We start from the raw sequence: 16,196 nt of genomic DNA on the forward strand, positions 1-16,196 counted from the left end.
TGGCCTCCACCTGTAAAACCATTCCTGTTTTGGGGGTCGTCTCATTGTTTCCCATCTAGTGCACTTCTTGTTAATTTCATTAACACCAAAGCAGCTGAAACTGATTAAGAACCCCCTCTGCTACTTAATGGACCAGTTCAATATCCCAGGAGTTTAACTGACTTGATGCTATACTCTAATTAAAAAGTGTTCCTTTAATTTTTTTGAGTAGTGTGGAATCCTGGTTGGTCTTCTAATAGCAGTCTTCTCTAATACTGGTGGCTTCTGCTGCCCAACATTTTTATGTCAATGGCATGGTGAGTTTCAGGCACTCATTTTTCTGTGCACTCTTGTCAGTCAGGTTAGCCTTGGTGAAAAATAAAGAAAGGCTCTACAATGAATAAATAACATTGACCAGCATGCACGTTTTGTAGCTCCACAAGAAGATATACCTTTGGAGTTTTTGTAAAGCAAGCAGTCTAACTTGTGTCTCTGCTCTCATGGTTAATTTGAACCCCAGAGTATTCTTAATTTACAATTTACAGGTTTATCAGTCAAGTTTTACAGATGTTGAAAGGTATTCAAGGGAATTCACAGTCAGGCTGACATGCTGCCACAAGGCAAAACAGATCACATCAACCAGACATCAAGCAGACAGGTCAAGGAGGTCAGTGCACCGAGCAGGGGTCGTAGCAGGCTGGCAGGTAGGCGGTGTGAAGCTTTACTTCTAGCACACACAGCACAGGCAGCGCCGAAGGCCCGGGTGTTGGTGTCCATAGTCAGCCACCAAAAGAGTCACTTCAGTAGGCCCAGTGTGCAACTGGCACCAGGGTAGAAGGAGAACTGGGAACAGTGACCCCACTGGAGGACCTGGGAATGCACAGAGTTGGGGACAAACAAACAACCAGGGGGCTCAGCACCTGGATTGGGTTAGGTGCTTTGACCTCCTTGACTCATCCGCTCTCAATGATGTAACCCAAGAAATCTGACTGAAATCTGACAACAGGTGGTTCTCCAGCAGTCACTGTAGGACCTGGCAGATGTGGATGGTGTGCTCAGCAGGGGTGCGAGCAAAAATCAGGATATCATCCAGATACACAAAGACAAAGAGGTTCAAGAAGTCCTGGAGTATGTCATTGACAAGTGGTTGGAATACCCCTGGCACGTTGGTGAGGCCGAACAGCATGACCAAATATTCGAAGTGGTCCGGGGGGGTGTTAAACACAGCCTTCCATTTGTCCCACTCTCTGAACTTAACTAGGTGGTATGTGTTCTGCAGGTCCAATTTATTGAAGATGGTGGCTCCGTGCAGCAGTTCGAAGGCTGAATTGAGGAGAGGCAGGGGGTACTTATTCTTCACGGTGATGCTGGAAATCAATGCAAGGATGGAGGAATTTGTCCTTCATGGCCACAAAAAAGAAGCCGGCACCCTGGGGGGAGGAGGAAGGTTGGATTATGTCAGTGGCGATATTTTTCCATGGCCTCTCTCTCTGGACAGGACAGGTTATACAGCTGGCCAGATGGTAGGGAGTCCACAGGCAGCAGGTCAATGGTGCAGTCATACCGGAGGTGAAGAGAGGGCCCAGTCTTTGCTGAAGACTTCTTCCAGTTCATGGTACTCAAGGGGCACTACTGAGAGGTCTGGAGGGCTTGGGGCCAGGGAAGCCATTGTGGCTGCAATGGGTCTAAGGGTCAATTTCAGGCACGAGGAGTGGAAAAAGGGACTCCAGTTAGCAACCCTCCCTGCTGACCAGTCTAAATGGGGATTGTGCTTTCTCAACCAAGAATGGCCCGACACTAGTGGAGCACATGGTGAAGGAATGAGTTTAAGTTGAACCTGTTGATGGTGGTTTCCCGAGAGAACAAGGAGCAACGGGGCAGTGTGATGAGTGACCCAGACCAAGAACCTCCCATCCAGGGTGTTAACAGTAATGGGGGTCCAGTGGTTCAATGGGGAGGCCAAACTGGAATGCTAGCTCCATGTCCAGGAAGCTCTTGTCGGTGTCTGATTCGATCAGCGCAAAGAGGGGAACAGAGAGCTGGTTGTGGCGCCGATTGGCTGGGAGAGGGGGGCAGGAGAAGTGGACATTTGGCCCACCAGTAGCCCTCTCTCTATACTGGTGAGTCCTTCCTTTTAGCTGAAGAGGACAGGTGTCCAGAAAGTGGCCTGGTTGGCCACAATAGGTGCACATGCCTGCCTGTAATCTACGGTCACACTTGGCATGGGTGAGCCAGGCCCAGCCTACCTGCATGGGCTCCTCTCTGAGGGAAAGAGGGGATGAAGCTCGGGGGCTGCACGGAGCCTCAAGGGCAGTGGGGTCAGGTGAATGGGAAATTGGCTTGATACTGGGCCTGCTGGCTATCCAACTGAATGGCCAGGGAGACCAGCGAGTCAAAGGAGTCCACTTCATCCCTTAGAGCTAACTCATCCTTCACCTGCTCGTTGAGGCCATTAAGGAATCCCACACGAAGAACCGCATCATTCCATCCAGACTGGGCCAGGATGCGGAAATCAACAGAGTACTCTGCCACACTATGGGACCCCTGGTGGAGGGAGAGAAGGCATTTGGCAGCCTCTCTTCCCTGGACAGGATGATCGAATATCTTATGCAACTCATCAGTGAAGGAGGAGAGGGTGGCCCACAAAGTCCACAAAGCCTGTCCCAGACAGCGGTGGCCCAGGCCAAGGCATCACCCCTCATTAGTCCCATGATGTAGGCGATCTTGGCATCATCTGCGGAGTAAGTTGATGGGCTCTGGGCAAACACAAGGGAACATTGGAGGAGGAATGACTTGCATCTCCCCAGCGCAGGGTTCAGGGTGAGGGATATGCACCTCACAATATGTAGGGCTGGGAGTGGGAAGGCCAGAGGCCGCTGGGGCGGGATGACTGGTCTGGTCAGTTTGGGGGAAGACATGGAGGAAGTGGTGTTGGAGGAGGGCGATCTGGGCTGCCATGTCATGGTTGCTTGCATCAGGTTCCCAGAGCTGCTGATCATGCTGACTGAGGAGGGAACCTTGGCTGGAAAGAGCCGTAAGCAGGGGGTCTGGTTCTGCTGGGTCCATGGCTGGCCAGATCTTTCTTTTATAATCACAAGACAAGGACCCAGTTGCAGAACACTGACTCAAAGACTGAAGGTTAAACAGGCTTTATTGGGTGTTAGGGTAGGTAGGAGTGTGTGGAAAGGGAGTGAGGTCGAGGCCGGGATTTGAACTCGGGTAGGTAGAGAGGACGTCAGATGCTCAGTTGATGCGCCATGGAGAAGGGGGAGCGAGTGTTTCATCTGTGAGCCATGGGGGAAGCGGAGTAGGGCTGGGTGTAGCAGGAAGTAAGCAAGCAGACAGACTGGGGGAGACGTGATACTGGAACACAGGGTAACGACAGAGTGAGCAAACAAATAAATATTGGGGTTGTGTGCAACAGTGTGCTGTCAGTCCCAAGACCAGATAAAATTGGGGAGGGCTGCATCAGGAAGGGCATCCAGTGTAAAAACTGTGCCAAATCAAATACACAGAACAATGAGCCGCTGTGGCGACCCCTAATGGGAGCAGCTAAAAGAGGAACAACAACACTCTAGCTAGTAGAATACTAGCTAGCCTAGCACTAGTTACCTGTACTGTTCTTGTACTTTCAGTTGCAGCATCAAATTTCTTAGTTACTGTGTGACACACAAAGGAAGAAAGGTTTATGATGAGTTTAATCCGTATTTATTTAAATTGTAGTATATCAATGAGTCGGCACAGATTGAAGCTGAACGCTGAGTATAATTGTTTTGATGTCAGAATCATTCAAGAGATTGACAGGCAATTGGTGCTTTTCTTTTTTTCTTTTCAATTTTATTTGTATAGCGCTTTTAACAATGGACATTGTCACAAAGCAGATTTACAGAAATAAATGGATTCACAAAAAAAATATATTGTAAATATGTGAATTTATCCCTGTGAATTTATCCCTATGAATTTATTCCTAATGAGCAAGCCAGAGGTGACGGTGGCAAGGAAAAACTCCCTGAGATGATATGAAGAAGAAACCTTGAGAGGAACCAGGCTCAAAAGGGAACCCATCCTCATCTGGGTGCAACGGATAGTGCAATTATAAATAAATCCCTTCTATTATTGTGTATTATATGGACAAATAGTGCAATTGTGCAACCAATAAATTCATCACAGTTTTTGTAAGAAGTCCGGCTGGTTAAAATCTATCCACTGTCCACTGATGGAGTCCTGAGTACGAAGGTGCTCGTGGCAACTGCAGCCCCAAAGCCACTACAGCAATCGCAGTCCCAAGCCATTACAGTACAGCTCCCCATATGTGAACCCCAAGCCATCTCCACAGCCCCCAGGTGGCACCATCCCCAGCAAACCAAATCGTTCTTCAGGCCGTCCATATGGGGCCATCCCCAGCAGCAGTGAGTGAACTCAACCGATGAGAACTCCAACCAGAAGTAGGGCATCACGATGGGTCAAGCAGTGAGGAGGAGCAGAAGGGGCATTTGGATGGGTCAGGCAGCGAGGAGGAGCAGAAGGGGTCAGGATCACTGGCATCTCAGAAGTAGCATATGTAGCTCAACAGAGAGTGAGGGAGAGAGAGAAATGGAGAGAGGGAGAGATTGTTAGGTAAGCTTTTGTCCTCTAATGGTTAAGGACAATATACTTTGTGTGCAGAGGGCAAGCAGGGACTCCGGCAAGACTAGCTATGACAGCATAACTAAAAGGGAGAGCCAGAAGCTAACTCAGACTTGAGGGTGGTGGAGGTGGCAATACCTTCAGACCATCAAATGATTTCTAGCCATAAATGAGACTTCATTCTGCCACATTTTGAAGCATTGGCACTGATGGGGGGTGCGACCATCAAATGTTTTGGACTGCAGCTCTATATCAATATACAACAGTGGAGGGTTTCTGGATGGTACAAAGTGGTTTTATCTAACAAAATCTTTTGGAAGTCCAACCCAAGTGACTAGATGTAAGGATATTGATGAAAATCAGTAGAACATCCCTCTGTCATTTGCATTTGGTACATTATGACCATTACCATTTTGGCTCCATATTCTGTAGTTTATGTGTTTAGCTGTAGAAGAAAGCAATGATTTGCAGAAACCTTAAATACCCATACCATTCAGCTGAGCAATGAGCAGTAAAATAAATTTCTGATAAATTTTAAGAATTATTTATAAGATTTATGAGCAGTTTGTTTTGTACCAGCTCCACACAGAAAATGAAATAGTCCAGATGTTGATGAATATAATGTGGCTAGTTAAGTCAGATCAGATTTAGTGTCTCTAAAAAGCATTTAACCATGGAATTATGCCCCCTGGAAATTTATGAGAAGACATTTTGTGCTGTTGTTACCTCTGACCTCAAGCGTTTGACAATATACTACCTAAAACCATTTCAACAACTCTGTTGTATTTGAGGTCTAACTCCGGAGTATACCTTTAATACAGGCCTGAGTTCAAATATGACTTTTTTTTTTCAATAGATACATATACAGTGTACATTTATAGGCTGTATGTGTATATAGTGTAGTTATATACAGTATGATGTTGCTTGGGTTTGGTGGTACCAAAACATGAATATTATGGAACTAAGAATAATTTTGACAAACATCTACAAAGTCCTGCATGAAACAGAAAGAACAAAATAACAACAGGGTGCAAAAGGCCAAATTCTCTTCATGTTTTTGTTTTTGATTTTCTTCAGGTTTCCATCCTTCTCTACTTTTCCAATTCCAGCAGCACTTTTCAGCACTTCTCCAACTCAATGGTCTTTCAGTTATAGCCTCCATATTTGGTGAACTGCTGAAGGTTATGTGAAATAAGGCATGTACTAATTTCCTCTGTAATCCTTTCTTTGTTAATATCTTTGATATCGTAGACTCACATTGTTTTTCCCCATTTCTCTAATACTTTCAACTAAAAGTATTCAACAACCCTGGAATGACATTAAAGCACATTAAAGTACACTTGAAATGTATTTAACCATCTTGGTATTGATTTATCAAAAATAATCTTCAAGGTGTGATAAATGAGGCACAAACACACCCATTTTCCTCTAGAAATTTTGACTTGCATACTGGAATGAGTGAGGCATGGTGGATAAAAGACAGTCTGAGCTAGGAAAAAATAAAAGAAAAAACTTTTCTCCTACTCAGTTATTTCAGTTATAACCTCATCATTTGGTGAACAGCTGAAGTTTATGAAATAAGGCACATACTCATTAAACTCTGTAATCATTTGTTAATTCTTTTGCTATCCATAGATTCACATTGCTTTTTTCCCCTTTTCTCTTGATGTAGTAGTAACAAAAGTTATTGAGAGCAACGAATCTTCAAAGTCTGACGAATGAGATAAGATCTTTTTTATTTCCTAATTTGCATTTGTGCCTGCAGAGGAGGAGCCTGGATTTCCCTCACACAATATAAAGGCTGATCAGCAGCTCTTTCACAGCTGCTGGGATTTTTGTAGGAAAATAATCTGGCCTTATTTATGCCTGGAATACAACTTTCAGAGGTAAGGCTCTGCTTACTTAATAATAGACTTTCATATTAAACATCACATTTTTCTTTTTAATGACTAATTTAAATAACAAAAGACGAATGTCTGATTTTTGCCCCAGGGTATTTCAGGGAATATCACAAGTTTCTGTAGAACATCCATTACTGAACACTCCAAGGTAAGACAACCAAATTAGAGTCACATGTACTGACTGGGGTTCATCTAACCCCAACAACTCAGAAACATATAAATAATATCAACTTGGGCTTAATATTTTCTGTTGTAAAATTCAGCAGTAAAAAGCTCTTTGGCTCCAATAAATGGCCATAATATTACTGTATGCATTTGAATAACGTGGCTAATATTTAAATATTTGGAATTTGTTAATAAAATAAATCTGTGCTGAGGGAATCTGTGAAAAGGTTAGAGGGATCCCTGGCTCCAAAAGGTTTGACAGCCCCTGCTATATACACTGTAAATAACTGCGCAGAAAATGTATGATAAAACATAATTGTTAACTTTTTTCTTTTTTAATCTTTATGTAGTTATGCATGTTTTATTTTGTTTACCAATTGTGTTCATTCCTTTTTTTTTGTTATTTTATTTTATCGCCATTTAGTATACATTAATTATAGAAGCCTGTTCCAGCTATGCAAGCCCAAGCTATGACAATCCCTCCACTGTGCTTGACTGATAATCTTGTATGTTTTGGATGATGAGCAGATCCTTTCTTTCTGCGCACTTTGAACTTTCCATCACTTTGGTAGAGGTTAATCTTGGTTCCAGAACTTTTGTGGCTCATCTCTATATTTCTTTGCGAATTACAATGGAATTCCAGTGGCCTTCCGATTCTTACTGCTGAAGAGTGCTTTGCATTTTGTGGTATGGCCTCTATATTTCTGCTGTCAAAGTCTTCTTCAAATGGTGGCTTGTGATACCTTCACATCTGCCCAGTGGGGGTTGCTGGTGATGTCACTGGCTGTTATTTTTGGGTTTTTCTTCACAGCTCTCACAATGTTTCTGTCATCAACTGCAGTTGTTTTCCTTGGCCGACCTGTTCGATGTCTAGTTGTTAGAACACCAGTCATTTTTTTCTTTTTCAGGACATTCCAAATTGTATTGGCTATACTCAATGCTTGTGCAGTGGCTATGATCGATTTTCCCTCTTTGCTCAGCTTCAGAATGGCTTGTTTTTTTCCCATAGACAGCTCTCTGGTCTTCTTGCTAGTTTGTCCTTTTAAACAAATGCAGACTTCACAGGTGGCAAAATGTTTAATGTAACCCATAGAATATACTGTAGGTGTCTGAGATGGGCCAATATGTTTTTCCACAAGTCAGATTTGCATTTGAGATGATGAATCCTGAATGTTTCATGTGTGTGTGAATTTGTTTCCATATACTCATCTGTTTTTATTCCTGACCATATAAAATTAAATTGCACTGTCATAAAAAGTAATGGTACATTTTTTTTTCTTCAGAGTACAAAAGAAAGTAACTCTACCCTCAAAACAATGGTGGTGCATTTATGGACCATTTAGGTACCTTAAACAGTGTTAAAGGCATGCTACATTCACTGTCTTGGTACCATCTCACTGACATGCATTTATGTCCTGAAAAGTATAGTTTACCTTTAATTTGATAACCTACATCTATAAAATTACCTGTGGCCTATACATCACAAAACTGTACAAAAACTCCTTACTACATTTTAGTGAGAAATTCCTAATATATGTTATGTTTGACAGGAACTGCAGCCCCTCATGGCTAACACAGTTCTACAGACAGCAGCACTGAAGAAGTCACAGCTGCAGCAGAATGAGCAGCAACACTCACAAGCTGAGTCATCTAACACTCAGAAGGTCAAAGTAAAACTCAAGCGCTTCGTGACTTACTTCTCTGGAGATATGGCTCCTTTTGGCAAGTGGATGAAAGGTAGGCTTATACAAGTCGTACCTGCTTTCACACAATCTCCATCAAAATGCATATAGTTACAAATGCTTATATTAAAGAATATCTGATTAAAGTGATGAAGTGAAAGTTAGGCTTACTTACTAACACACTCTCCGTAAATATGCATCTAGTTCAAATTGTTCCTCAGTGATTAAATGATGTGCCACATAATCTAAGACGAATAATAAACTAAATCCAATTTGTTTGTTTTTTTTTCTTACAAATTTTTGTTTACAAATTTTTTTGCAAGAAGATGATTGTTTAACATTTATGGAAGAAGTCTTGGGAGTCTAACAAATTCTAACAGTAAGTTTATTGCCATGGGTGAGTCTTCAGGACAAAAGACTTTGCACTCTGGTTTCTCCGTAAGATGACAAGCTGTTTTTTTTTGTTTGTTTTTTGTTTTTTTTTTGTCTCATTGATGTCATGATACAGAAAAATAAGAGGCTGGTGAGAGTACAACTGCTGCTATATCCAAAGGGATAATAGGAACTACCTTGTTTAACTATAAACAGATAAAAGCATTTTAGATTCAAGATTTAAGAACTTTCTTTCTTTTCAAAGAAAGTTCCTTGTACAATGAGCTTCTTAGTGTGCATGCTCTCATGTTTGCTGGAGAAAGAATTAATAATGAAAAAAAAAAAAAAAAGTAAATATAAAGCAATATATAAAAGTATATAGGCATAAAGAATTTAAATAATAAATAAAATTAAATATGTGTCATTCATTAATAAATTAAAAGTTTTGGAAAATTGCTGTGGTATAAGAGAAAATAAACACTTTGCAACATGCTGTTATTGAAAAATTAACAAATTTTGGAGTGTATTCACACCACTCAATTTTTGATTATATTCCTATAACAGTATATCCAGAACTGTTTTATTACTTACTTAAAGCACACTTTGCATGGGCTTTGCAGACTCACCCAAACTAGTTGAAGATTAGAAAAAAAAAAAAATCACCTGGTCTTTCTCCAGTTTTCGTCTGTCCAGTTTCAGTGAGTCTGTGCCCATGCTAGCCTCAGATTCTTGTTTTTGGCTGACATGAGTGGAACCTGATGTGGTCTTCTGCTGTTGTAGCCCATCCATCTCAAGGTTTAATGTGTTGTGTGTTCTGAGATGCTTTTCTGCTCACCACAGTTTTAAGGAGTGTTTATTTGAGTTACTGTAGACTCCCTGTTAGCTCAGTCCAGTCTGGTCATTCTCCTCTGATCTCTCTCATCAACAAGGTGTTTCAGCCTGCAGACCCTCCACACAAGATGTTTTTTTTTTTGTTTTTCACATCATTCTGTGTAAACTCTACAAACTGTTGTGTGCGCAAAATCCCAGGAGATCAGCAGTTTCTCAAATACTCAAATCAGCCCATCTGGTTGGCTTTGATTGGCTATTTTTGCTTATCCCACACAGAAACCTCTCAGCAAACCCCTTTGCGAATCTATTCCTAATTCTCTGCACAAGAAAGAAGGATAGTAGCCTTAAAGGATATCTTGGTATTCACAGGGCTGTCAAATCTTAATAGTCATTATAGCTGCTCATAACTGTGTTCTAAATGAATATATTTTGGTTTGCATGAGAAGATTACCGGTAAGAAAGCAAGTAATATTTCTCTGACGTTTACAAGTACATGCATACTGATAACTCGCAGGCATGCTAAACCTCATAGCTGTTTATAAAACCAGTCATGCATGTTCCTATATCTGTCTCAACCATCTCTTCTGTAATTCAGTTGTAGCAGGCAGAATGTTCCAGCACATCTAAATGCAGAGATTTAACATGATTGCAGCCTCTTCAGTGTAATCAGGTTTAATGCTTTAAAAACTTGAACAAAATCATGTAAACCAGAAATGGTTCTATAAAAGAGCTATCAGCATAGCGAGATATTTTGTGTTCATCTTTTCCTACATTAACGCTTCAAAAAAATAATGGTATATACATTCTTAGAGAAGGGATCTTAAAGGGTTCTTCTGATGAAGAAACGCTCTGTTGTTAGATTCTTACTGTAACTTTGTAAAATGTGTTTTGTCCAGAGAAATGCATCTTGCTTCAGATTTTCGACTGGGTGTTGAGAGGTGCAGCACAGGTCATGTTCGTAAACAACCCACTGAGTGGACTGGTCATCTTTGCTGGACTGATCCTCCAGAACAGATGGTGGGCTCTCAATGGCTTTGTGGGCACCTGGTTTGCCACAATCTCAGCCCTCATTCTCAAACAAAATAGGTATTTACAGGCTGCAATTCATACAATATCATAACTTGTGAATTGTTTACTGTTTGGAGAGTGTTGTAATTTTTCAGTTTTTCTCAGAGGGGCAATTGCAGCAGGCCTGTATGGATACAATGGAATCCTGGTTGGTCTTCTAATGGCAGTCTTCTCCAATGCAGGCGACTGGTACTGGTGGCTTCTGCTGCCCAACATCTTTATGTCAATGGCATGGTGAGTTTCAGGCAATCATTTTTCTGTGCACTCTTGTCAGTCAGGTTAGCCTTGAAATAGAGAATGGCTCTACACTGAATAAATAGCATTGACCAGCATGCATGTTCTGTAGATCCACAAGCAGATATACCTTTGGATTTTCTATTTTCTATAAAGCAAGCAGTGACCTCTATTGATCTCATGTCTCTGTTGTCATGGTTAATTTGAACCTCATAGCATTTGTAATCGAAAGCACATTTTGTCAAGTTTGTCATTCAAGCATGACAAAAGTAGTCAAGGGAGGACAGGCTGACATGCTGCCACAAGACAAAATCAAGATAAAACAGATAACATCAGCCAGATATCTTTCAAAGTTTAATCAAAAGTTGCACATGATGTAGTGACGTTAATATTTCAGTTTTGGCACTGAGGTAGCCCTGATTGAGTGATACAGTGCAGGAACATAAAAAGTCCAGGAAGGGTTCCTCTTTGTCATGGGAAAGCCACAGTATCTTTATTAAGTGTCAAACCATGAAGCTGATTTGGGGCACAGATCATTTTTATAGGTAAGAGGTAAAATCGACTTTCAAGATTTTTGCAAACTTTTCAAGAATCTTCAAGTATGATGGTTATGTGTCATCTTTTTCCTAATATGTAAAGTAAGGCTATATAGGACTACCAGTAGACTCATTGAAAATGATTGATTTGTGAAATTTGGAATTGTGTTCAGCTCCTTACTTGTCAGTCATTGTAGATTTGCAATAAAGAAAGGAGCTCTAGAGCTCAGTGTCTCTATAGTAGACATTTAAAAATTGCTTGAGAGATTGTCAAAAAGCCCATTCCTGATAATAAATCCTTAATGTTTCATGTCTTACAGCCCGATTGTGTCTAGTGCACTGGCCTCTATCAACAGTCGGTGGGATCTGCCAGTCTTTACCCTGCCTTTTAACATTCTGGTGTGTCTTCATATGGTAGCTACAGGCCACTACAACCTCCACTTCCCCCAGGTCCTCATCCAGCCAAGCACCTCTTTCCCCAACATCACATGGTCTCAGTTGGATTATGCTTTGGTAAGAGCCTTGTTTTTCAAGTTCTTGTACATGTGTCCAAAGACAGAAATGACCTGTTTCTAGAATCTTCTGATACTGTCAAGTCACCAGTCTGATAAGTCACGAGTGGAACTCTGGAATTTCAGCTAACTTGAAGTGCCACATTTTTTCTCTGAAGAAATATAGTTATTGTATGTAACATCAGATTAAGCTGTCACTTTAATTATTGATTGCAGAAATTCTATCATGCACTGCATTCTAAATCATATGCCCTTGACATGAACTCCATTTCCACAGCTCTTCCGCTCCATTCCTGTGGGCATTGGGCAGGTCTATGGTTGTGATAATCCTTGGACAGGAGGCATATTCATTGTGGCCCTGTTTATTTCTTCACCAATAACTTGCGCACATGCTGTTATTGGTTCAGCTATTGGGATGGTGTCAGGTAAGACCCAACCATTTATAATTCATTCTCTACTCTGGCCTCAATCACACTGGCTACATTTACGTGCATATCAATATTCCGATGGTAATGGGAATTTGGCAACATTCTAATTAGTATTGAGTCATGTGAATGCAGTAATCCGATTGCCCAACTCAGATTAAGAAAATATTCTGATTCCCCAAATTCTGATTCCCACCCCTGGAATATGCCTGTTTTAATGGGAAATTTGTTGCAGGTAAACACCTTATTCAGTAAATCCACTGAAAGGAGATATATACGCATGCTCAGTCCGCAAGGTATTTGTGGGTGCTAACAGATACTTAGCTGTAGGCTAGGTATTTAGGAATGGCAACTCAGGCATACTTACAACACCAACTCTACGCATATAAACACTGTATACGGAACATGGCTGCAACCAAAATATAGACCATAAGCAGACTTTGATGTGCATGTAAAAGTAGCCAGTGTCCCAAAGAAAAGATAAGCAATGGGGCTCCCCAATGGTGCAACAGAAAAGTGCTCACCCTGTCGTTGTGAGATCATGAGTTTGAATAATGACAATGCCATTCGTGGCTGGGAGCCAAGGGAGCAAAATTGGCTGTGTTCTCTGAACGGAAGAGATCGCATTCTCTCTCTTCTAGTGAGCTGATGTATGCAGAAGAGGGTAGATAGCACTGTCTTCCGAGTGTGTTACGTTGCGTATGAGAGGGAAGAGCTGGCAGGTGGGTGGGTATTGGCAGGTGACTAAATTGGGGGGAATTCCAATAAAAGAGAAGCAAATCTATCCCTTCTCATAATTGTAGGACCTTTTCTAATATTACCCTGAGTGATCCAAGAAGACCAAGTAATTTCATCAGTGAAATAATCTCTAATTTATTATTTCTTTTTTATTTATTATTAGGTCTCGCTCTTGCAGCACCATTTCAGAATATCTATTCTGGACTGTGGGGATACAACTGTGTCTTGGCTTGCATTGCGATTGGTGGAATGTTCTATGCGCTCACGTGGCAGGTTCATCTCCTGTCTATAGCCTGTGGTATGATGCCTATCACAACCATTTCCTCTTTCCTGAGTGCTAAATGACTCTGGTAAGAACCATTTCCAGTGTGATCAGCCACTAATGACTTCCTCTCTCATTTCTCCTTAGCATTTTTCTGTGCATATCTTGGCTCTGCAATTGGCAATGTGATGGCTACTGTAAGTATCTTGTTATTCACAATGGCAAAACTTAAATTGAAAGCCTTCCCTTTTTGTAATCAGTTTTTAATGTTTCATACCTCAGTTCGGGCTTCCAGCATGCACTTGGCCCTTCTGCCTGTCTGCACTCACTTTCCTCTTGATCACTACGGAGACAAAGACAATCTACAAGCTGCCGCTTGCCAAAGTGACCTACCCTGAGAAAAACCTCATGTTCTACAGGAAGATGAAGAAGGAGGAGAAGGCTGAAAAAGACAAAAAAGCAAAAGACGAGGTGCAGATGAAGAAAGATGTGCAAATTTCAAAAGATGTGGAAGTAACGATTATGGTGGAGAGTCAAGATAAGGAGAATCAGGAAATCTGAACTGATACAAAGAGCGAGACAGGACAGTGAAAGCCCATTACGAAGAAAGCCCATTACTTGCCCATGAGCCACTTGTATGTCACTTATACACTCTTTTGTTTTGCTTCCTCACAATGGTAAATATGTGTGAATGCACATAAAAGACTTGCATAGTTTGTAATGACTTTTTTTATTTTTATTTTTTTTTACCATTTTTGTGACTAATTTGATATAAATGGCTTTTTCCTATTGCAACTTATGTATCATATGTAAATCAGTTATTGTATGATTAAATTTATTGTACAGAACTATTAAACATTATTAAGATTAATTATGATCACTACTTCTCTGGTGATGAATTACAAAACCTTGATGTGTACTTTGAGTTATGTATCTACAAGGAACAAGCGCAGGAATATATGGCTGAGTTGGAATGATGTCCACAACCTACCAACCTATACAATCACTCAACTATTCAAATAGAAAAATGATTCATTTACTGAACACAGTAGTTCACACTTGTTCAACTGTTTATGAAGAGCACAGCTTACCAAATACATGCAAAAGTGTCCTTGACATGAGCCACGTATAGTCCACATACCTCTGTAAGTATGCCATCATGTGATGCTTGCTGAGGGGTGGAGATGAACATGTTCTGTACAGCAACTACTTATGAAACAAACCTCGCTCCATGATAAAGATCTTAACTGTAAATGTTCTAGTAGAAAAATGCTGTTTCTTAGATACTGGTCTTGTTAAACACCTGGGAATTGTACACAGGAGAAAAGTTGTGTTTATGATTATGTAACAAGACACTGATTTATTGTTACCTTCAAGGGATATCTACTGGATACATTTGCATTTCACGTACCTTTAATATGCATTTAAATGATAATCTGTATACAAAAACGTAAAAGATATGAGGAATCTAAAACTGAACATGGTGAAAAAATGAACATGAGTGAACATGGTGTTATAGGAATAATCAACAATGGGGTGATGTGATGCAATTTCCTATAACAACTATGTTTTATTGTGTTTTATTAGTCTTATACCACAGCAATCTGCCAACTATAACAACATTCATTTATTGACCTAAGATACGTATGTAGTACTTTGAACTGCTTATACAATGGATATAAAAGGTCTTCATTCTTGGGCAAAAAAAAAAGGGACCAATCCCTCGAAAATGGTAAAATATTCAGCTTTTAATGGTCTAAACAACAAATCATTGGTCAGAAAATTAGCAAGAATTAAACAAATATATAAAATAGCTTAGTATGAGATAGCTTTTCCCCTCTGATTTATTATTATATATTTATTATTATATATTTATTATAAATGTTTAAGCCTTGTGGGTAAACTTGCAGACAGCTTTTTAGAGAAAGAAGAGTCAATGTTTTTTCATTCGATGTTGATTGCTTCAAACAGATGATGAGTAGTTGAGAAATATTTCCTGGTTAGCCTGTGTTTAATGTGAGACAAAATATTTTCTATAAGTTTCAAGTCTGTACTCTGATCAGGCCAAAATATGAGCCTAATGGACTTGTTCTCAAGCCACTTTTTGGTGGTCTTTGCAGTGTGGGCAGGAGCATTGTCTTGTTGAAAAATAACATCTGATCTTTCCTCTTTAGAAAACAACTTTTCAATTGTGGGAAGGAAGCCTTTCAGCAATATTTTCCTGTATTCCAAAAGCATTAATTGACTTTTCACTGTGAAGCAGCTCACCAGTACCAGCAGCTGAAAAGGCTCCCCACACCATGACACCTCTTCCTCCATGTTTATCTGTGATAGAGATGTATTCACTATTGTATCTCTCAACAGATCTTTGAACACCCCTCTCTGGAGCATCATCAAGCAACTCAAAATGTGATTCATCACTAAACACAACTTTGCTGAACCATTCTGAATCAAGCCTTCCACATTCTGCTAAAAACACAAAACACAAAACCTACATTAGATAACCATTAGATAGCCATTTTGGGCTTGGCCCATTTTTTTTTTTTTTTGCCCAGGTGTGTACACACCCCTGTTAAAATGACAAGTTTTTGTGAAGTAAAAGAATGACACTAAGATAAATCATGTCAGACCTTTTCTCACCTTTAATGTGCAATTGCAAAGTATACAAGCAAAGTGAAAAACAATCAAAATTTTTAGGGGAAAAAAGGAAAAATAAAAAACTTACAATAACCTAGTTGCAAGTAGGTTATGCACCTAAGTATGCACACCCCTAAACTAATATTTTATTGAAGCAACTTTTGATTTTATTACACCACTCTGTCTTTTTAAGTAAGAGTCTATCAGCATGACACATCTTGACTTGAC

At 40.4% G+C, this 16,196-nt stretch overlaps 1 protein-coding gene across 1 annotated transcript; it reads left to right on the forward strand.

Moving 5' to 3' along the window:
- The first annotated feature begins 6,181 nt into the window (after positions 1–6,181).
- Positions 6,182–14,202, forward strand: LOC113537122 (urea transporter 2). Its single transcript, XM_026931447.3, has 10 exons — positions 6,182–6,491; positions 6,598–6,654; positions 8,222–8,408; positions 10,453–10,642; positions 10,730–10,858; positions 11,715–11,907; positions 12,184–12,331; positions 13,233–13,367; positions 13,479–13,528; positions 13,614–14,202. Exons 1-10 carry the CDS (start codon positions 6,468–6,470, stop codon positions 13,890–13,892), a joined length of 1,392 nt encoding a protein of 463 aa, XP_026787248.1. The 5' UTR covers positions 6,182–6,467; the 3' UTR covers positions 13,893–14,202.
- Positions 14,203–16,196: the final 1,994 nt, after the last annotated feature.

Source organism: Pangasianodon hypophthalmus, chromosome 24 (assembly GCF_027358585.1).
Source record: "Pangasianodon hypophthalmus isolate fPanHyp1 chromosome 24, fPanHyp1.pri, whole genome shotgun sequence".
In the NCBI taxonomy this organism is placed as follows: Eukaryota; Metazoa; Chordata; class Actinopteri; order Siluriformes; family Pangasiidae; genus Pangasianodon; species Pangasianodon hypophthalmus.

Bases quoted from the DNA above. Each gene is read 5' to 3' on its own strand.
- LOC113537122 (XM_026931447.3), top strand. From the start codon at position 6,468: ATGCCTGGAATACAACTTTCAGAG. The intron at 12,332-13,232 runs GTAAGACCCAAC...ATTTATTATTAG, and splicing joins AGCTATTGGGATGGTGTCAG to GTCTCGCTCTTGCAGCACCA. The intron at 13,529-13,613 runs GTAAGTATCTTG...TTCATACCTCAG, and splicing joins TTGGCAATGTGATGGCTACT to TTCGGGCTTCCAGCATGCAC.